Here is a 20,955-nt window from a genome sequence, read left to right on the forward strand (position 1 = left end):
TGGGACTGGGAGCAGGCTGCAGCTCGCAGGGTGGTGCTCGGCAGCTGCTCTAGACCTGCACCGAAACAATAAGAGTTGTTGCCTTTTGGGAAACATTGAGTCAGCCTGACCTCAAATAGCTTTTCAAAGAAGTCAACCTAGAAACCTCCCACAGCGTGCGGCAAGCCTCCTGTGAAGGGGGGTGCAGAGGCCAAGGGACTGTTTTCACTTTGTAATGTCTGCTGCTCGGTGAGTTTAGGCGGGAATAACCTGCTGCTGGCAATAAGCCACACGTAGCTCAGGCTGGAGTGGGACCTTGTAGCTGTGGTGCAAACCCCAGCCCGCTCAGGCTCCTGCTGTTAATGGGGCAGTGAGCTGCTAGAAAGTGCAGGATTAACGGCAGCAGCAGGAGAGCGAGCAGAGCCTCACTGGGGGGGGTGTGACTCAGGGGTGCTGCTCAGCTGGGAAAACACTGAGCCAGAACAGAAGCTTTGCTGGGCACTGACACAGCTGGCATTGCTAGAATAGCACTGAAAGCTGCATCTAAAGATAGAAGTGTGAAAAGGGCCCGGGACAAACCTGCTGCAGTGGTCATTCGGTTGGGGTGTGCAAGGTGGGGCTGCTGTGCTGGCAGTGGCAGGCAGGCACTGCTGCCTGCATGGGCTCAGCTGCTCTGCTGGCCAGTGAGCCCAAGGTGTCCTTCCCAGGACGGGGTGCTCGGGTGCCCCTCGGGGCTCTTCGGGAGAGCAGGTGACTTGGGGAGGCCGGTGCCTCACCTGCAGCTGGCTGCAAAGCCACCAGCCTCCCCTTGCTGTACCCCCCGGGCAGTGGCTTTGCGGAGCTGCAGGGCACTGACCTCGGCGAAGCAGCAGCGCTGGTGCGAGAGTGTTCCTGGCCTGGCCAGTGTGCCGCGTCCGGTGCTGCCAGCCATGTGGCTGGCGTCGGCTCGGGCGCCTCGGTGGCACTGCTCTGCCACCTGTTTGCATGTCCTGCTTGGAGGCGGCAGAGGAACAGCTGTGGCTGCAGGGTGGAGGCTTTCCTCCCGTAACCAGGGACCTGCCAGAGCAGGATACGGGCTACTGATGCGGGTGACCCAGCCCTGTGTTAGGGGCTAAGTGCCACCTCTGCCCCTGGTCACCTGAGAGACACCGGGGAGGAATGGGGGTCTTGCTCCTGGGCACACGGAGGCACCGCATCTTACAGTTGAGCAGCCTGCCTCTGCAGCGGTGAAGGCAATGGTTTTTTTGACAAACAAAAGCAATTGAGATGGAGTAAGAGTAGGGGCCTGGCATGACTTCCCTGTTTTATGCTGGTTTGATTAAATTGTGAATTCAGTGGGTCTTAAGTCACTGACCCAGTTTACGTTTGTCCAAAGGCTCTCTGGGATCTCAGGGTTTCTGCACATAAAAGTCGTAGTGCGCACCACAGAGCGGCAGCTCATAACGTTTTATTGCTGTCTGAGATGGCATGGTGAAGAAACAGATCTTTTGAGAAAGAATAAAACAAAAAATGGAACCTCCTAAGAGGTGATCTTGCTGCAACTACGTTCCTGGTAACAGTGCCATTTCAGTGCATGGAGGACCAGCTCCTCTGCTGTGGATTTCACCTCCTCAGAGGTTATTGCTCTTCTGCTCTCTGAAATACTCTCCTAAAGCAGAGAAATTATTTCAGTCCCTAATACGAATGCAATTTATTTCTTCTAAACCTAACTCCCAGTGGTCCCTCCTCCCAGACCCACTGAAAGGCACGCTGTGTTTTCCCAAGGGCTGAAGTTTTCTAACCAGATTAGAACCGATTAGTTTCTTGTGAAGCTGCCTGGCCACGGCTGTTGTGCTCTGCTGTTTCCGAAGCCAACGCTGTGCAGATGAAGCAGATGTCTTGGACACCGCTTTGCCTCCGCTCTTGGAGCATTTGAGCGAAAAGGTCCTGGTGCCCATAGCCCCTGGGGCAGCACAGCCCCGAGGAGCCTCCCAGGACAGGCCCAGGCTGTCGCCTGCAGCTCATGCAAAGCACCCTGTGCTTGGCACCCTGAGCAAGGGGCAGGCACCCCGAGGGCGATGCCTTTCCCTGCCCTCCCCTCGCAGCTCTGCTTTGTGCAGGGCCCCGCTGGGTGTGGGGTTTGCCTCTGCTTTGGCTCCTCTCTTGCATGGAACCGCCTTTCCCGTGTCCAGCTAGTCGGGAGCCAAGGGAGGAGGCGACACTGGAGTCTGGGTTAATGCAGTTCATTTTGCTGATGTCTTTCTGGGCGGCTCCCAGCTGTGGTGCTGCTGTCCCTCGTGTGTGTTTTTGGCAGGTCCTGTCTGTGGGGGAACAGCCCAGAGCAGGCAAACACCCCCAGCAAGCTGTGCCTTGCTTGGCTGCGTACTGCTCGAGGGCATCTTCCAAGCCGAGGGGTGCTGAGTGTGGCCCCACGTCTGGCCGGGCTGTTTCCATATTCCTCTGTGCTTTGGAAATCATAGGCCAGTGTCCCCAAGGAGTATAAATTACAAAAATACAGTCTGGCGGGCACCATGTGAATTACCGCCCATTAGTGGTGTTTTTCCCAAACTCTCCTTTTATAGCTCTTTGTTCTGTTGTGTCAAAACTGATTTGTTTATATGGTTTCAGAGATGATGTTTCTCTACAAAAATGTTTTTCCCATAGTTTCGGATTGGTTCCCTTCTGCAGTTAGTAACATCATCACTTGGCATGGAGTCACTGAACTTCAGCTTGTGCAATATCCACGCTGGCTGTGCTCGACTAGCGAATACAGTTCTCAGCAGCTTCAGTAGAGTCTGCTGCTTTGTCATTTGCTCCCAGGGGAATTCAGAGCACGAGGGATGACCTAGGCCTGATGCAAGATGATATTATTGGGTTAAATGCAGCCACATGGCTATGTACAACTTTTGTCACTGCTCGGTTCTCCCGTGCCCCTGACCGGGCCGAGGGCTGTGTTGCCACCGAACGGGCAGTTTGCAAACATTTGCAAGCTTGGCATTACAGAAAAAGGAAAGACCTTAAAACTGGAAAGTTCTGGAGAGCAAGCAGCTCCTTTCCCTACTCCCTGCCAGGTCTCGCTGCCCCGAGAACACAGGGAGCAGATGCCTGCTCCACGGCTGCTCCAGCGTAAGATGACACACCGAGATGAAATCACGGAGCTACTGGCAGTGGTCCCATGGACCCAAATGTCATGAGGCTATCACCCCAGCCCCTTCATTAGCATAAATCACCACTGCCTGCCTGGCCTCAGTGCTGCCAGCCTGCAATATACCACAAAAGATTTGGCCTAATTTTGCCAGAAAAGAAACTGTTACTCGGTACCGTTCTTTCCAGCAGCTTGGCTCTGTGGAGCAGATGTTTACCATTAGTAACTGCTGGAGCTGCTTTCCGTCTGTGGGAGTAGCACAGCCAACCCTTCACTTACTACATTCACAGTGGGGCCTCTATTTTACCTGAGTTTGTACAGAAAAAAGGCTATGCTGCCAATTTTTCAGATTCTGCTTGCTTTGGGCAGCGCCTTGCAAATTTGTAAGTAAAGAACTAAAGGAAGGAGAGCACGTAGCGCAGCCAGCCGTGCGTCCCAGCCGCTGCCTGCGTGAGGGCTCTATGTCTGTGCCTCCGCAGAGACCCACCATGCTTGCTGTAGTCCCCAGGGGCTTGATCATGGCATCAGAATATTTTTACTGTGTGCAGTGGATAATAACAGCTGAGGACCGGGTAAGGTCAGAGAAGCCTGAAACTTGATTACGACTGCTTGATCCCTGCCTCACTCACTGTAGGGTAACTGACAGCCTTATCATGTTATCCCTATGCATTAAAGAGACTTGATGTTGTCCAGCTCCTCTGCATTGGTCTGTATCTCTTGACCCTTCTGAATAATTGCCTTGAAATGCCAGTGCTGGTTTATTTTCTTTTTATATTTTACTGGAAACTGGGAAGTGAGTATACAATGGACTATGTGTCATTATTGTCCGTGAGGCTGATTTCTATCTAAGATGCATTTGAGTTATTAGGGGATGAACCAGTTCAGTGGTGACAGCATTGCTAAGGTGTTTTTTCAAGAAGAAATGGCTCTCCAGAGCAGCAGCAGGAGCCAGGCAGACACGGGTGTGCCAGCCTGGCCTGAAAGGGAGCAGTGCCCCGTGGTACTCAGCAGTCAGCTACTGCCCAGCAGTGCTCTCAGCTCCCTCAGCCGCCCATCTGACACAGTGCCCAGGCTCTGGGAAGCTCTGGGTTTGTGTGGATACCACAGAGCAGTTTTGGTGCTGCGGTTTGCACAGAGCTCGGGGCAAGCCCCCAGCTCACTGCCCTTGGGCTGCAGATGCCTACAGCCACAGGGTGGTGGCCCTGGGCGCCTCGATACCTCCAAGCAGCCCAGGACCACAGCTGCCCTCCCCGCTGTGGCTGCGACCAGGCTGCTCCCAGGCCACAAGCAGCTCGCCAGGCACAGACGTTCCCTCTGGGGACTGGGCTGCACTATATTGAACACGGATCTCACTTTTGGATCTTGCTCCTCCCAACGTGCCCAGCTGTTTGACGGGAATAAACTGGTCAGTTGCCACAAAGCTCTGTGACAGGGCGTTCTTTCACAGCAGCAGTGGGCCCAGCCCCCTTCTGTTAGCATTTTGCCTTGACTGTCTGAAGTGTGTGCTGATTTCTGACCTGCTCTGGGTAAAACCCAAAGGGTCTGTTTTTCTGCAGCTGCTAAATGCTAGCAGATCTGGGGGAGTCAATGCAGTTAGCAGGTCCTGAGCACACCTGGTGCTACCACCACTGAGCCAGGCCAGGCTGGAAGTGCCCCTGCTGCCCCCTCCCCGGCTGGCCCGACCTGGCTGGCCCCCGAGATCTGACTGAGCGACGTGATTTAAGCCCTGTGAAGTGGGCCACCTGGCCTGGCAGCGTGGCATCCCCTTTCCCAGCTATGCCTTTCTGCTCTCGGGAGGCAGCGAGAAAGAAAGAAAAGCTTCTGCACCGCGTTTACCCGTTTGTAGGTTTTCTGTTAGCCTCAGAGGAGCTCCGGCAGTCTATTGCTTGCTCACCGTTTTGCCTACTGCCTCCACACCAGGTGCACAACGTGGGGCAGAGTCCGCGCCCGCTCTCTGGTGCGGGAGGAGATGTTTCAAAGCCCGGTGTAAGCCTTTCCCCTTCGCAGCTGCACCCTGCACGGAGCGTGGCGTGGCGTGGCGTGGCGTGCCGCGGGGGATCTCAGAGCACCTGATGATGTAGAGCAAACCACGCCTCGCCACCGCCCTAGGAAGCGCGCACACGCTCGGACCCCAAGTGCAGCTGGGCGATCGGGGCAGAGCTGTCTGAGCACGCCCGGGGGCGGCGGCGGCGGAGGGCCGGGTCACTCGGCTCCCAGCCCGCCCCAGCCCCTTCTCCCAGGCGGTGTCCCGGCCCTCCGCGGGGCTTTCGGGAAGCGGCGGACCCAGCTTCGCTCGCCCCTCGCCCCGGGCAGCGCTCCCTCCCCCTCCCCGCGCTGGGGCGGGCCGGGCCGGGCCGGGCTGGCCGCGCTCCCCCGGGCGCTTCCAGCTCCCCCCGCCGGCGGCAGACGCCGCCCCGCCCCGCCCCGCTCCCCTTTGTGCGGCAGCCCCGCCCCGCTCCGGCTCCGCTCCGTTCCCACCCGGCACCGCCCGGAGCAGCGGGGCGCGACAGCCCAGCCCGCTCCGCTCCGGCTCCGCTCTGCCCGACGCTGCCGCCCGGCCCGGCCCGGCCCGGCGAGCTCAGGTGGGTCCGGCCGACGCGGTGCCTCCGGCGCGGCTGCCTGGGGAAAGGGCGGTGGGGCGGGCTGCCCGGCTTCGAGTGTCCTGCCACGGCGTGCCCGGCACCGGGCGGCTCGGGGGTGCTCGGCTCGGGGGTCCGCGTACCGGCGTGTGGCGGCGTGGCGCAGCCCGGTTCCGCCGGGAAAGCCGCCGGGGCACGGCACGGCCCCCGCCCCGCGGTGCCCGGGCTGGTCCCGTGTCCCGGGGCATCGCCCTGCGCCTCGGGCCGCCCGCATCCCCGGCCCTGGCGGCTGCCATGGCAACGCCGGGTACTATGGTTTCCCTCATCCCGCCGTTGCCTGGTTACCAGCCCCCCGTGCTGGGAAGGATGCCCCGGCGGACCAGCTGTCCCCACTGGAGACCACCGTGGGTAGACCTGGGGCACGCCCTGCTTCCCCTGGTACTCCCCAGGCTGGCTGGGCTCTGTGGCGTGTGGGGAGCTCAGGGAACAGGGAGGTAATCCTCCCCTCCAAGTATCTGGCAGCATTCTGGCTTCTGTTGTTAAATATTTTAGTAACACCGTAGCAATACATAAACAGTCAAGCGCTTTATCCCGGGAAGGCGTACCAGAGTAAAGGAAGAGCGTGTCTCTTGGGGTGTGTAATTAACGTTTCCTAAAGAAACAGATATCAGAGTCCATGTGGTGGAACTCAGATCTTGCAGGAATATTTCTGTGGGAGGGAAAGTGACAGGTGGTTTGTGTGGATGTGAATAAGCTTTGCAGCATGAAAGAGCAGCCTCTCGGGAACAGCTGCGTGTTGACTGGGACTCGAAGCAGTTCCCTGCACCCATGTCAGCGGTGCTCCAAGGTGCTGTTGGGTCCTGTTGGGATTTGTAGTCCCCTGGGTGGTTTCACTCAGAGTTTGAAATGAAGGCAAGCCCAGAGAGTCCCTGCCTGCACGCAGCGGGAGCGTGGCTCTGAGGTGGAGTGATGGGGAGCGTGCGAGGGAAAGCTGCCAGCGTAAAGTGCAGTTGCTGCACAGCCAGGCCACCTGTTAGAGCGTGCTTGCGGGCCTGCCAGAGAATTTTGCCGTGCTTTTGAGGTGTGGGGCTGGCTGCACCTTCTTCTCGTCCAGCTTGTGTTTCACGCTTGCCTCAGAATTTTAGCTGCCTCCTTGAAACTTAATCTGTGCAGGTAACACATCACGGAGAGTCACAGTTTTGTCAGGAGTTTAGACTTTAGTGTTGAGGACGACTCCCCAGCACAGCAAAGTGGCAGCTTTGTGTCTGGTTGTTCCCCTGTGTTTGCCTTTCGGGCTGTTTGTGTGTTTCCGAAGCGTAAAGAAGCCACTGAGCTCCACGGCTGTCGTATCGCCATGCTGCCTAAGCATGGAGAAGGCACGGCTTGCACCGGGCAGCACGGAGCCGTCCTGCCGAGGGGCCGTACCACCTGGCTGTCCCTCCTCGCAGCATGCAGCCGCAGCAGTGCTGGCAGGGGCAATGGCCGCACCTGGCGGGGACTTCTGCCTCGTGTTCGGCGGTGGTCGTGACTGATGGCGACAGCAAAGGAGAGACTGGAGAAAATGTCCGCTCTTTGATGCTCTGCTGAGCCTGGCAGTATTGTGGTAGCCCGGGACACATGGGAGCTTGAAACGGCTTCTCTTATGCTGCTATTTCAGTGTTTTCTGGTGATCTGGATTTCTCTTGCATCAGGACCTGCCAGGTAACCTCTGCTTTCACCGACCTGTTTGATTCCCGTTGTGCTGATGCCTGGCCGTGCCCTGCGCAGCGCACAGAGCTCGGGGTTTAGCCAGCGTGCAGCGATGGCTGGGGAGCGGTGGGTGTGGCGCAGGACAGGACAGTTTGGGCAGGTGCACTGGTTAGGTTTACAGCACCCAATTATCTCTTAAGCAAACGAGGAGAGAACAGGAGTAGCAGAGTCCTGGTAGGAGGTGGTGGTGGTGTTTACTGCTTCCCCTGAGCTGAGGGCTGGGTTCTCTGCCTGCTCTCCCGAAGCTGGTGCTGCCAGGCGGCCATTAACTCGGCAATCATTGTGATGGAGGTTTGCTGCAAATGAAGGGCTAGCCTCGCTCTTTCGCGCCTGCCGCTTCTTGTTTGGGGAAACTTGAATCGTCGGGGTGGGCCGGGGACTGCGCGTGAGCCAGATGTGGCCAGGCAGCTTTGGCTAAAGCTCCGTGATGTTTTAGGGCCAATTGCCTGAGGCTGGAAGAACCCCTGCAGGAGGCAAGTTTAATGCTGGGGTACAGGGGAGAGATGCAGCACAGGGTGCGCTCTGAGCCTTGCTTAGCTGTGTTCAGCAATTCCCTGTGATCGTGTGTTCTTGCAAGTATCGATGCGGTCAGGGCTGGTCCGTGGGGGCCTGCACATGAGTCTCGTTCAGCAGAAGCAGGGCTGAAGTTTGAGTTCCTGGGGCTCCTGGAGAGGGTTTCCTTCGACTATCCTGTGCTTTGGGGAGATCCCCCAAACATGGTCTTCTATCCGGTCAGCCTTTGAATTGGCACCAGATTTGGGAAGTGCCGTCCGTATCAGAATGGCAAGGGCTGGAAATCTCTCCTTCTCTCATTTAGGAACACGAGACACAACAACAGGCACATTAACAGCCAGATTGATGCTGATGTGAAATGGCAGAAGAGCACATCTATGCGTAGCTGGAAATGTCCATTCACACATGCACACTCTGAAGTGCTCCAGGCAACTGAGCAATGCTGTCACGGTCTTGGGGGCTTTGCGCAGAAACTAGAGATTTTAACTAGGTCTGATCTTCAGGAGATGCCCTGAGGACTCCTGACGGAAGGAGGAGACTGCCCAGCGTTATGCTGTGATGGTTGAGACTTGACAGGGCTGATCTATGCAAAACAATGAAAAAGAAAACGGGACCTCAAGATTCAACGCTGTTACAAATTTACCTGCCTTGCTCTGGCATGATTTGCTGTGTTACAAAGAGTTAATCGTTGGGCAGGAGGGACTGGGTCTGTCTGCCAGGATTTCCCCCTGCTTCTCTCTCGCACACACACACTCCATGCGCGCACACATGCTAACCCAATAACATCCAGAATTGCAAGGAGGGATTATCCAGAAGCAGGAGGCTGAGGGAGAGCTGTGACTGTGCCTTGCATGGAGCAAAGCATGTTGGCTACGCGCTTGGCGGGGAGGAAGCAGGACAGTGAATCATCTGGCCAGCTCTGGTGCCTGTGAGCAGCGCCCGCGTGGGTATGGGTGGCTCCCAGCTCCGGCTGCCTGAAGCCCAAGCGCAGGCTGGGGAGGGAGTGGTGAGGGTGGCCGTGGCGCTGCCGCCCAGCCCTGACTCACACTCACGCTGACGAGCTGCAGCCCCTGCGTGGGAGCAGCCCCACAAGACATTTCCGCTGGCTGCGCTGGGCAGGGTGGGACCGAGCCCCGGCCGGGTGCCGCCTGTCCTGGGGCGCTGCTCCAGGGGCTGCTGGCCCTGGCTGGTGGCCACAGGGGCCAGGCTGCACCAAGGGGGCAGCTGCGGCTGTGGTGGCTCCGCTGGCCCCGGGGCAGGGAAGGCATCCCAGGGCAGAGGGCCCTGCCAGCGTGCAGGGCGAGGGCGGCTGTGTGGGTGCCCTGGGGCAGGTCCAGCCCTGGCTGCCTGTGTGGCACAGGGTTAGTCCCTCAGCCCGGTCTCATCCCTATCCTGCCAGAGGGAGGTTCAGTGAAAGCACAGGTAAGCCCCCAAACAGCAAACTCCACGTACTCTGTCGGTCTGTGTCGTTGCCACCTTCACCTGGGAGCCTCTCCCAAATGCCTGATGTCCTCCTCCTGGCACCTGCTTTCGCTCAGCCATGCAGATGGGGATGGGGGTGTGTGTAACTATTTGGTTTTCCCTCTTAAAACTGCAGGTCGGGTCGGGGTGAGAGGAAAGGAGAGCTCTGGGCACCACTGCCCTGCTTCCTGTGCTGCTCTGCCTCTCTCCATATTAAGACAGATCTCGCAGTTTTAACAGGAAAAAAACATGTTTTGATTCAAGTCGCATGCAAAGTGCACTGCACCGCCTGTTCCCCATGGTTTGTATGGCTGCTCGATTTGGTGACTGCAAACTTTCTGTCACTAATGGGGAGAAAACAGGGCGATTTCTGCCCAGCGGCACAGTGCGGCGAGGAGCAGGCTGTGCCCGCGGGGCCGGGCACGGGGCTCTGTCGCTCATCGGGCAGCTGTTATTTTTCCGCTGCTTTTGTGCAAAGGCACAGCTGGTTTCAGTGTGAATGGAGGGCAGGAGGCGATACCTTCGTGCCTCGAACACTGCGGTCTAAAGACACAAGCGGGGAAAACAGCAAAGCCTTTGCAATGTTTGCTCTTCTCACTTTATTTCAGCTTCAGGAAAAAGTGGGTGGGCCAGCTTGAAACAACCCAAAAAACCTGTGGCGCTTCGCAAAGCATATGCTGCCTTGGAGGAGAACTGGGCTCATTTGCACTCCAGAATGCTGTGTTTGTTTTTCTAGCAAGGATACCGCCAATCCTGATGGTTAACTCGTGCGGAGAGAAGTTTTAGCGTGCGGAAGTGTGTGAATTTTGAGAATTGAGTTAGAAAAACAAAGAACATATGTGTGCTGTGTGCTTGGCTTGGCAAAAAAAGTGAACTCTGCTGCACTAAATGCAAGGAGCCAAAAGCTGAGCAGAGGACTGGAAACAACGTCTGTGGCTGATCAGGGCCCCAGCGCTGGCCCGCTTCCTCGGGCGGCTGCGGAGGGCTGGCGGCGGCTGCGGGAGAGTGGGGAGCGAAGCCTTTGGCGGGTGCCGAAGCTGGGAGACGTTCACTTTTGTTAGTACTGGCAACACACCCAGCAAGCCAGCAACGTGGCTCGTGCATTTTCAAAGCCGTGCTGGGAGCTCTGGCCTGCGTGTCAGACACTGTTACCATTGCAGGCAGGACCGTCCTGGGCTGTATAGCACCTTTCCAGGCGTCAGTGGGAGCACCCCGAAATAGAAGAGGTGTGAGGGTGGATGGCTGGCGCGTGATGAGTGACTCAGGCTGAGGGCTGCGGGGCGCAGGGTGAGAAATGCCGCCTTCAGAAGTGCCGGGGCTGCCTGGTGCGGGAGGGGAGCGTGCGTGGGGTGAGCGTGCCCGGCCGGCACCCCTGTGCGTGCATCGGGGCTGCGGGCTGGAAAGCTCGGCCCCTCGGAGAGGGTTCCCACAAGCCTTGGCTGGGGTGGCAGGGCTCAGGGCAGACGGTTGTGAATAATGCAAAATTCCTAAGTGTGTGCTCCAGGGGATGTCACTGTGCTGCTGCTACAATAGTAGTCAAATAGTGACAAAGGAAACAGTAAAAATCTGATGAATGATTTGTTCAAAGAATAAAGGCATCATTAATACGCTATAAGAGCCAATTAATACCGTTCATCTAGCAATGGCGTGTGCTGTATTGCATCTCCTTGTGCGCATACAACGCCCTCATATTGGGTAATGACACTGATTTTGTGCTGGCAGCCTCGGCAGTAAATAGATAAAGGCCATAGGAGAATGTGCAACTAGAAGTTACTGTATCACCAGCTGTTGGGTTCTTTGTACGTGTTTCTAAGACCTGGTAATTATCCAGAATTACGTGCCTCAGCAAACGAGGGGGCTTGTCTGGGCACAGGGAGGCAGAGGCACGCTCCAGCGCGGCGTGGCAGCGCAGCCCCGCACTACACAATGGCAGCGGCAGCTGCAGGCAAGGGAAATTAAACCCTCCAGTGTTCAGATAAAACACATTTACTTCAAAATGACAAGACAGGGGAGGGGAGGACGTGAATTATCATGGGACGCAACTTGTTATGATGAATAAATCGGGTTCTGGAAACGTGCTCCCGGTGTTTGCGGGGTCGAGCGTGGTGCTGGAGGCTGCTTCCTCCGCAGGCGCGATGGGAACTGACTCCCGCAGGCAGCGCTGGGGACCACCCGTGGAGCGAAACGCTGCTGGGGCCAGCTTTGGTGGGCTGGTGGGCACTGCTGAGCCCACTCCGTGTGTGCCCTTCCTGGGCACCTTCACAGCACAAACTGGGACGAGGGGCCGTGGCAGGATCTGGAGGATGGACCCTAGTGCCTCCAGGAGCCAGCCTGGGGCAACTGAGCTGCCTCCCCCCGTTGCTGGCAGCCAGGGCGGGCTGGGATGGAGGTTGCATCTGAATCAGGTCAGGCTCTGGAGAGGCTGGGGATCTGCATCCGTCAGCTAGCTGAATTCCTCCTCTGCAGAGGGCCCCTTTCTTATCGGCACTAATCCAGCACAGCAGCTGCAGCAGCTCTGTAGTACTCGGTGCTATCAGTGCTGTGCAGGGTGCCCGATAACCCCCCTCCCTCTCCTGCGCCAGCAGCAAGCCCTCTTTGCGCTCCCGCACCATGTACGGCCACCGATCCCTATCCTTGGGGCGCGTAGTGACTGCCTGGCAGCAGCAAAACACAAACAAGCAGAGCTGGGCGGGCGAGCGAGCTGCGGGCAGCCAGGGAGGCAGCACCCAACCTGCCTCTGCACTCCTGAGCCCCCGGTTCGCTCCGTCGAAGGAGGCGCGTCTGCCAAGCGCTCTCCTCCTGGCAAGAGGCACCTCCGCACGCATCCACCCAGCGGGAAGGGGGGGCTGGGTCCGCAGCGCCCTGTGCCAGCTGGCAGGACGGAGGGCAGCCGCTCCCCTGGCCTCTGCCTGCGCCCTCGGGAGGAGGAGAAAGGATGCTCGGACAGGGCTGGTTAATAGGTACCGTGCGTGCTGGCAGGGGCCTCCCTTTGCAGAGCAGCGGTGCCTGGTGTGAGCTGGTCCCAGCAGCAAGGGTGACCATCCCAAATGGGTGCAGCAGCAGCAGCAGCAGCTTGAGGCGTGGAGACGTGCAGCCCCAGCCCGAGCTGGCAGGGAGTGTCACAGCCCAGCCGCGGCGTTGTTACACCCAGGCTGGCATCCCTTGAGAAGGAGCCGTGCGCTGGCCGGGTGCCCCTGCGCAAGGGCAGTGTGTCGGTGCTTGTGAAGGGGCAGGGGCATGCTGAGCTGTGAGGGGGCACCGAGGGGTATTTATGGTCTCTCCTTGCTGCCGCAGGTGAGCGTGGGGAGCTGGGAGGGGCAAGTGGGGCCGTGAGCTCATGTCCCACCAGGGCTGCTGGCCTCATTGTAGGAATGTGCTGTAATTGCTATGCTAATTGGGACAAATTAAAGTATGCTCTGGGTGAAGGGCACAGTATTGACCTTGATGGAGAGATCACAGCCCTTGTGCTGGCCCCATTGCCTGCAGTGCAACCTTGAGACTGTGCCGAGATCCGTGCCAGGAGCAGAGGCAGCGCTGCAGAGGTGGTTGAAAATATACCACAGAACCCCACAAAATGTGTCTGTCTGTCTGTCTGTCTGCTCAAACCCTTCCCCTCTTTCGTGCCTGTGAGCTGCCATGTCCCCATCAGGCTGGTGCAGCTATGGCACCAGCTATCGTGGCCAGGCCCCCAGGTGTTTCCTGGGGCCAGCCTGGCTCCTTCTCCCAGCGTGGGCTGTGAGGGCCGTGCAGCCTTGCCTGCCTACGCGGTCAGGTGCGGGTTGCCTGTAGTCCCTCCTGTGCGCCCCAGCCCCATCGCTGTGCCCTCCATCCGCTGCCCAGGTGCTGAGCCTGCTTCTCCCCTGTCTCGCAGCAGCCATGGAGGCAGTGCTGATCTTCCTGTGCTCCCTGCTGGTGCCCGCGGCCGTGGCAGACGGTAGGTGCCAAGTGCTTCCCGCGTGCAGGAGGTGGCAGGGGCCCGGGGAAAAGGCTGCGGGGTGCCGGAGGACAGCTGCTCCTCCGATCCAAGGGGGCTGGAATGGGGTGTGGGGCAGCAGCCCTGGGAACCTGCAGCCCCAGTGGGGAGCAGCGGGGTGCCTGCGCTGGCAGGGGGGCAGCAGGGGCTCAGCCGGGAGGCTCGCTCACCTCACACCCCTTGTCTGCTTATTTCCAGTGGCCACCCAGGGAAAGGAGGAGGACCCCTTTCACTATGGTGAGCATCGGCGTGCACGGGGATGGATGTGCTGGCAGGGACGTGCTTGCATGTGCGGTGGGGAGCAAAAGAGGCTGCCCCCTTCCCTGAGCCCAGCAGGATCGAGCCCCTGTGTCTCCTCCCCCCAGATTACCAGAGCCTGAGGATCGGGGGGCTGGTCTTTGCCGTGGTCCTGTTCACCGTCGGTATTCTCCTTATACTCAGTAAGTTGGGGACCAGGCGGGTGCTGGGCATGTGGGCCGGGACAGTGGGGGCTGTTCTCGCAAGGGGTGGCCATCAGGAAAGGCTGGGGCCCGTTCCTACTTTGGCCACGCTCATGGCGTTTCTCTCCCCTTGCAGGCAGGAGGTGCAGGTGCAGTTTCAACCAGAAGCCCAGGTGAGTGAGGGCAGCATCTCCCTTGGAGAGCCTCCCTGCCTCCTGCTCAGCTCTTCCTGGGCTCCTTCCCACAGCTGGCAGAGTGGCTGCACTCTCTGAACATCCCTCTCGGGTGCCTGGAGCCCAAAGCCGAGGGATGCTCTGCTGCAGAGCTCCTGGGTGGCAAAGCAGCTGTGCATGCTCCCAGCGCACGTTCCTCAGCATGCTCCTGCGCTGTTGGGCATCCCACCCCCTGGGACGGGGTGCAGGTCCCAGCCGCTCTCACTGTGCACCTCTTCTTGCAGAGCTCCAGGGGACGAGGAGGCTCAGGCTGAGAACCTGATCACCTCAAACGGTAAGGTTGCCTGTCCCGTGCCACGCGTGCTGTGCCACCGCTGCTGCGTTGCAGTTGCCTGCCTGCGGAGCACGGAGCTCTGTGCAGGCGCTGGAAACAGCTCTGCTCTTCCCTTTGCAGCAACGGGAGCACAGAAAGCAGAGAACTGAACAAGAGCCATGCGGTGAGTCCCAGGGCTGCTGCAGACTGGCCCAAGCCAGTGTGGATGGTTGCACCAGGGCCGTCACAGCCTCAGCGCTGGGAAGGAAGCGGGGGGCAGCCGGGGTTGTGTAGGGGGATGACCATGGGGCACCAAGTAGACCAGTCTGCTGGGACTGGGCAGCTCTGCATGCCCAGCACGATGCAGGAGCGAGCACTGGTAGGGGCTGTGACAGGGAAACACGCAGTGCTGGCATGGTCCCGGCTGTCCTGCACTCGGCAAGCCCCAGGCGGCCCAGCAAGAAAAGGAAGCATCTGTCCGGATTTTCCTTTGCGTTACATTTCCTTTCCTTGTGCTCCTCCACCCCAAAATAGTTTTATTTTTAGGGCCTCTTACAAGTCCCCTGGGGTGTCTCGCTCCTCGCCTGCAGTCGGAGTTCCCCTGAGCTCCTGGGCTGTGGCCCGCTTTCGGAGAGGGGGAACGTCTGGAGCCCGTGCTGGCAGGAGTGCAGTTTGTGCTGCTGGTGGACAAGCCCCACGCAGGGAAAGGCAGCGGTGCTGCTCCCAGCCTGACTCGCTGCTCTCCTTCCCGTGCAGACCCAGAGACCTGAGGACAGACGCTCGGACCGCAGATGCCAGTGGCCTGCGAGGAAACTGAAATTGCAGCAACAGGTCCCCCTAAGGAGATGCGAAGCTGCTGTCTGTGTTACCCTCTGTACTTCAGCACCGGTTCTCTGTTTACTAACCCGACTAAACTCCACTCACCGTCCTCTCTGCCTCCAGTGGTGTGTAATGTTGATGTGAGATGACCATACCTCTAGGGCTAGTCGTTGCTGATGTTGTAATAGTGACTTTCTCTTCACTTTTCTCGTGCTGTGCATATGATTCCGGCTGTGTATGACTGGCAGGCGCTGCCCCTCTGGGCCATTTCCCAAGCCCAGGATGGGGAGCCACAGGGCAGGGTGGCGTGGGCTGCGTTGCACGGAGCCTGCTGCATCCCCCCGCCCTTCCCCGTGCCTGGAGCCAGAGGCTCGTGGTTCATCCCGGCTGGCTTTGGGCAGGGCTCAGGGACCAGTCCCGTGGCGTTTTGGGGGCCTGCCCGGCGTGACTATGGACCGCGCGTTGCCGTTTCAGCAATAATCCTCCTGCGCGCCCCCAGCCCAAAGGCAGCCGCGGTGGGGGGCGAGTCAGGCAGGGACATCCCGCAGCTTGACTGCCCTAGGTGGTGGTACCGGGGTGCTGGATTTAAGGCTGAAGGGAGCTCCCCTTTCTCGCCTGCTCAGCACTGCCCATTTGTGTCCCTGGCTAAAACCAACCTGTCTGTGTGGGATGCTGTTATAAATGTGAGGAAATGCTGCGGTGGCAGAGAAGCCCGTGAAATCCCCCAGCACGGTGACACTGTGAAAGAGCAGCTGCGCAGCGGTGACCCTGCTAACCAGGACAAAGCAGCTCCTTGCCAACGCTCTACCTGCCCACGAGACAGAGGTGGGCAGGTTAAATGGTCCCTGAGGGCTAAAGAGAAACACGGGCTGAGATAAAGCTCCTGTCCTTGCTTGTGTCTGGCAGGGAAGGGGCAGCGGTGTTTCCTCCTGGTGCTCCCTGCCCTTCCTGATGCTGTGTCGCTCCCTGTGCCATGGTCTGGGACACGGCGACCCTCGTCAGTGCTGCGTGTCGTCCCGTGGCGGTTATGTGTCATCAGCCCCCCCCCAATGCCAGCTGCCCCTTCTCACCGCAGAGCAGCAGCGAGCCATGTTCTGGCTTTGCACGCCTGAGCTTGCACGGTGGCGACGTGCCAGCTCCAGAAGGGCTGAGCCCAGAGTCCATCGTCACCTTGTGTCCGCTCGTGGATCGGAGGCAAACCTGTGAGTCTCACCCCCCTTCCCCCAAGCCCATGGGCATGCAAAACCCTGGCCTCAGCTGGGGCTGGGGAGCGCCGGCTGGGTTGTGGGTGCTTGCCAAGGCAGGGTCAGCGTGGGCAGCAGTGGGAGATCCCTGGGACTGCGCGGAAACATGTCAGAGTGCCCACTGCGTGCCGGGAAGAGGTTCTTGTCCTATGGGCTGGTTTTGAGAGGGGTTTCTTCTATGCCCACCCCACCGCAGTGGCCCTGCCTCCAGCGTGGGCTCTGTCCCTGCGTGCTTTGCATCCCTGGGTGGCACTGGGAAGCAGGCTCTGTCCCATCTGTGTGAGGCAGAGGAACGGTCTCTCCAGTACCCTGTCCTTTCCCTTCGTGGCCATTGAAGAAATTTCTGCTCGCCTCCTGCCTCCACGCTGCTCCGCAGCCTTGGGCAGAGCAGACCCTGTGGAGCCCAGCCCCCAAGCATCGGCTGTGTGCGTGTCCCACGTCGGAGTGCCCGTGGTGTCTGTAGTGTGCCGTCGGTGTTAACACGAAACAAAGAAATCCCTGTGGTGTGTAGAAATGGCAAAAGCCTGACTGTTGTAAAATAAACTGAGCTATTGTGTTTCCTTTTAAAGAGGCAAGTGTGCTGCTGTGGTAAAGGAATGGTGTGTTCTGGGCTGTGACCTAAGGGGAAAAAGGAATAAAACGTAATTTCTATGGGTGCCTGGCTACGTCGTCGCAAGGGCCGTGGCATTTCCAGAGCTCGGGGGAAAGGCTGCGGGGAATGGGACAGGGGCTGTGGGCTCCAGTCCTGCTGGGGAGGGTGGCTGGGCGAGCTGGCAGGCTGTCCCTCTGTGCTGGGCAGCGCTGGCAGCCAGCTGGGGCGGAGGGGAGCAGTGGCAGCGCACCCCCCGGGCAGCACAAACGGGCTTTGTGCTAGCAGCGGCGGGCTGTCCAAGCCCCCTCCCTGCTGTGCTCTTTCCTGCAGCCAGCAGCAGTTTCAACAATAGCCAGAGACCCTGAGAAGGCAGTGCGTGAGCGGCGAGCCCGGCTCCACAGCCCCGAGGGACGCGGGCACAGAACCCCCTTGTCCCTCGGCCTTTTGGGAGCTTCTGTGTCGTGGCAGTTGATGTGCCAATCGAGGGAGATGCTGAGCACCGCCTCGGCTCCGTCACAGCAGGACGGCCCCACGCGCTGCCCTCCCAGGGCTTGGCTTCATCCCGCGGCACAGGAGCTGAGCTGCCGGGGGCACCAGGCGCCTGCGCTCCTCGGCTGGGGCTGAGCCGTGGCCATGGCAAGGGGATCGCTCCCTTGGGCCGGCTCCCCCTGGCCACCACCGCACTAATCGGCTTGGGCGCGTGACTCCCGCTCCCCGATCGTGAGATTAGAGCAAACTGGATTGAACAGCCCGCCTGGCAGCTGGCCTCGCTGCCCGGGGCCGGCACAGCCCCAAGGGGTGCAGCATCCTGGTACCCACCGCCGACCTGGGATGCACCATGGACATCGCCGTGCCGGGATGCCGCAGGGCCCCCTGGCACGGCTCAGTGCTGGGCTGGGAGGAACTGACCCAGCCATTGCAGGGACCCGCGGCACCAGGCTGCAGGGACGGGGCATGCTGCCTGCTTCTCTCTAGCAAAAGGCAGTCGCAGCTGGTACCCAAGCCCATCCCTCTGCCCCCCACCTTGGGCTCGCCTCTGCAGCGGGGAGGTGAAGCCCAGTTGGCCTGAGGCTTGGAAGGCGAGGGAGGGTGTGCCATCCCCTTCCCAGCTGGGACAGGGACACCCACGGCTCCGGGGTGCCCAGCCCTCCCCATCAGCTGGCACGGTGGGTGCGCACCCTCCCCTCCAGGGCCTCCTTCCCAAAGGTGGGCGGGAGCCCTGTGCCTCCCCTCGTGACTGAGATAAACATTACACCGAGGCCGTTAATGTTTAATGAGGTTTGTCTCCCAATTAATGTGCTTTCCCGTGGGCGCCCGCTCCCAGAGTGAGACGCCCGCCGGACGACACACCGACGCGATGGGTGACGGTAAGGGTGCTCTGGGGACCGGGGCGGGCAGCAGGCACCTGCAGCCAGCACCCTGCTCAGCCCACCCAAAAGGGACTTCCCTGGGGGGGGCAGACACCTTCATGGGGGCATCTCCGTGGGAGGTGCAGGGCTGCTCCCTCCTCCCACACAGGAGCCTGCATGGGGGAAGCTCTCACGGAGGATTCAGGGGAGGCGCGGGGATGAATCCCCAGAGCTCTGCAGCCCGCTGGCATATCGGTGCTGGCTGCTGTTTGGCATCTCAGGGGGATTTCTCCTTCCAAATGGCTCCTGGCAGAGGGATGTGCAGTCAGGTAAGGTGGCTCGAGCAGTGACACGTCAGCTGGGCGAGCCTGCCAGTGTGGAGGGAGGCTGCCAGGATGCACCCCGGTGCAAGGTGTCAGCTGGAGGGGTTGTTCAGTGCTCCGTGCCACCGGAGCAGAGCCATCACTGCCCCGCTGAGCCTTGTGGGCAGCGGCATTTCCCGAGGGCAACGTGAAGGCTGCTCTGCCAATGGTGCAGCCTTAGCAAATAGCAACCAGCTGCTGCGAACAGTTGAGCCGGGTCCCTGTCTGCAGCTTCACCTGGAGCTTGAGAGACTGCCATGCATCCTGTGAATGCATCCTGTGAACGCATCCTGCAAATGCACCGTGAACTTTAAACTTCCCGGTGTGAAAAACAGGAATTCAGGAATTCTTTACTGGCTCGATAATATATCTTAAGGAAATCAGAGTGCTCTTGCTTGCAGTCCTCATTCCTGATCTTTCCCACCTCACCTCCCCATCCAGGCACCCACCGTGAGCCCAGGCCCTGGCTCTCACTTGGGTTTCTCCTCTTTTCCAGAGCAAGTGCCTGAGCAGGGCCTGGACAGGTTCAGCTATGGTGAGTGTGTGCCCTGCGCAGCCCGGGGGCTGCAGGCAGCGGGATGGGCAGCCCACTCCCACGCCTGCCCATGGGCTCTGCGCTGCCGTGCCTCGGCCGGGCTGATGCCCGCTCTGCTCTCCTCCTCCCCAGACTATGAGACCATCCGCAATGGGGGGCTGATCTTCGCTGTCGTGGCTTTTGTCATCGGGCTCCTTATCATCCTCAGTAAGTGCCTTGGGTGGGCTGGACGCCCCCCTCGGCTCTGTTCCCCAGCACGTGGCCCCTCATCCACTACCTCCCTTCTCGCCCCAGGCCAGGCGCTGGCCGGGTGCTGGGGTGGGGGGGCGACCGACCCTGCCCTGCAAGGGGTGGGCACTGCCCGCAGCTGGGGCTGCCTGGGAAATTTCCATCTAGGCAAGCTCCCAACAGAAAGCCAGTTGGGAAGGAGACCACATAAATATTTAGCGTTTCCCTGCCAGCATGAAGGCTTTGGAGGGAAGGTCACCAATTAAAAATAGCAGAGAAAACTTGATGACATTTCCAGAGTGAGGAACCAGCTTTCCCAGAGCCCTCAGACCTTGGCAGCTCCCAGAGAGACCCAGTGCCAAGCGTGCAGGGCGCCCTGCAACCCTGCCTGCGCGTACAGGCGCTGCCTGCCTCGCACTGCGGGGCTGGGGGGCAGCCACAGCATCACAGCTGCATGCAGTGCTGTTGCACAGCGGTTTTAGGGAGAAAGATAAGAAAACCACCAGCATTTGCAGTCACAGGGGCAACTTAGGGAGAAAGGCAGATATCCAAGCGGGCTCTCGTGGCTGGTGCTTTGCTGGGCAGTGCCGGGGGCTGCAGCTTTGGGGTCTGGGCAGTGCAGGGGGGGGCTGGCCAGGCAGCGCAGCTGGGCTGGGGGGCAGTAGGCAGCACATGGGGTTGGTGTCTCCCCACGCTGGTGGGAGTTGTGCAGGAGGCCAGCCCCAGCGCGGAGGCAGGGGTCTTGGGGCTTCCCGCAGGAGCCAAACCCAGTGGTCCCTGCCCAGGGCACCAGCCCGTGAGCAGGACTGCTTCGCTGGAGCAGAGAGGGGTGAGTGAGATGGGGCAGGGGGGAAAGGCTTCAGCCACAAGAAGCCTCAGTTGCTTCTCTTGCCCCCAGGCCAGCGGTTCCACTGCGGAGGGAAGAAGAAGAGGAGGTGGGTATTGCACGGTTTTACGGCAGCCTCATCTCTCCTCCCTGTCCTGGTCCTGCCTGCTGAAAGGGCTGGATTCTTGGCTCGTGCTCCCTTCCGTCTCAGCCACATTGCCCAGCGTAACACATCTCCCCTTGCTTTTTGCTCCGCAGACAAGGAAACGAGGAAGACCTGTAGCTGCAGGTAGGTTGCAGGAGGATGCACCCAGCTGGCAGCCAGGCTCCCTGGGTCTGCCTGTGCCGGACAGCAATACTTTGAGGCATCTGTGCTTCAGGGAAGTACCTACATGGGGGGCTGTCTCAAGAGGAGAGGACCGAGGACATGCTGGCCTCTGTGGTTGTGTAACCCTCCCACTGTCTATTTTCAGAGCTGCTATGCCGCCGTGGAAGCAGAGCCTCATCCAAAGCAGAGAAGTCCTTGCAAAGGGCCACCCCTTACCCCGCTCCAGTGGATCCATTACCCTGCTCACCCCAGGCAAGGCCAGAATGCAAATTGCCCTCATGCTTTCCCCTCTGTTAGATTCAGCAAGAGTTTCTTGGCTAATAAAGTTCAAGCTGAGAGAGGTTAAACTTTGTGCCCGAGGCATTTCA

The 20,955-nt window shown here is 59.6% G+C and overlaps 2 protein-coding genes across 4 annotated transcripts; both read left to right on the forward strand.

Annotated features, from left to right (window-relative positions):
- Positions 1–5,232: 5,232 nt before the first annotated feature.
- FXYD6 (FXYD domain containing ion transport regulator 6) lies at positions 5,233–16,935 on the forward strand. Of its 3 annotated transcripts, none has more exons than XM_054803000.1 (8): positions 5,233–5,685; positions 13,277–13,339; positions 13,577–13,615; positions 13,744–13,818; positions 13,955–13,991; positions 14,276–14,325; positions 14,446–14,488; positions 15,061–16,935. In XM_054803000.1, exons 2-7 carry the CDS (start codon positions 13,282–13,284, stop codon positions 14,472–14,474), a joined length of 288 nt encoding a protein of 95 aa, XP_054658975.1. In that variant the 5' UTR covers positions 5,233–5,685; positions 13,277–13,281; the 3' UTR covers positions 14,475–14,488; positions 15,061–16,935. The 3 variants fall into 3 exon arrangements, with proteins under 3 accessions (XP_054658975.1, XP_054658974.1, XP_054658973.1); XM_054802999.1 differs by lacking the exon at positions 5,233–5,685 and adding an exon at positions 9,056–9,366; XM_054802998.1 differs by lacking the exon at positions 5,233–5,685 and adding an exon at positions 11,840–12,365.
- Positions 16,936–18,211: 1,276 nt separating this feature from the next.
- Positions 18,212–20,934, forward strand: FXYD2 (FXYD domain containing ion transport regulator 2). The gene is made up of 6 exons (XM_054803001.1): positions 18,212–18,326; positions 19,167–19,205; positions 19,338–19,412; positions 20,332–20,368; positions 20,518–20,548; positions 20,733–20,934. Exons 1-5 carry the CDS (start codon positions 18,233–18,235, stop codon positions 20,540–20,542), a joined length of 270 nt encoding a protein of 89 aa, XP_054658976.1. The 5' UTR covers positions 18,212–18,232; the 3' UTR covers positions 20,543–20,548; positions 20,733–20,934.
- The last annotated feature ends 21 nt before the right edge of the window (positions 20,935–20,955 follow it).

This window comes from Grus americana, chromosome 24 (genome assembly GCF_028858705.1).
Source record: "Grus americana isolate bGruAme1 chromosome 24, bGruAme1.mat, whole genome shotgun sequence".
NCBI classification, from domain to species: Eukaryota; Metazoa; Chordata; class Aves; order Gruiformes; family Gruidae; genus Grus; species Grus americana.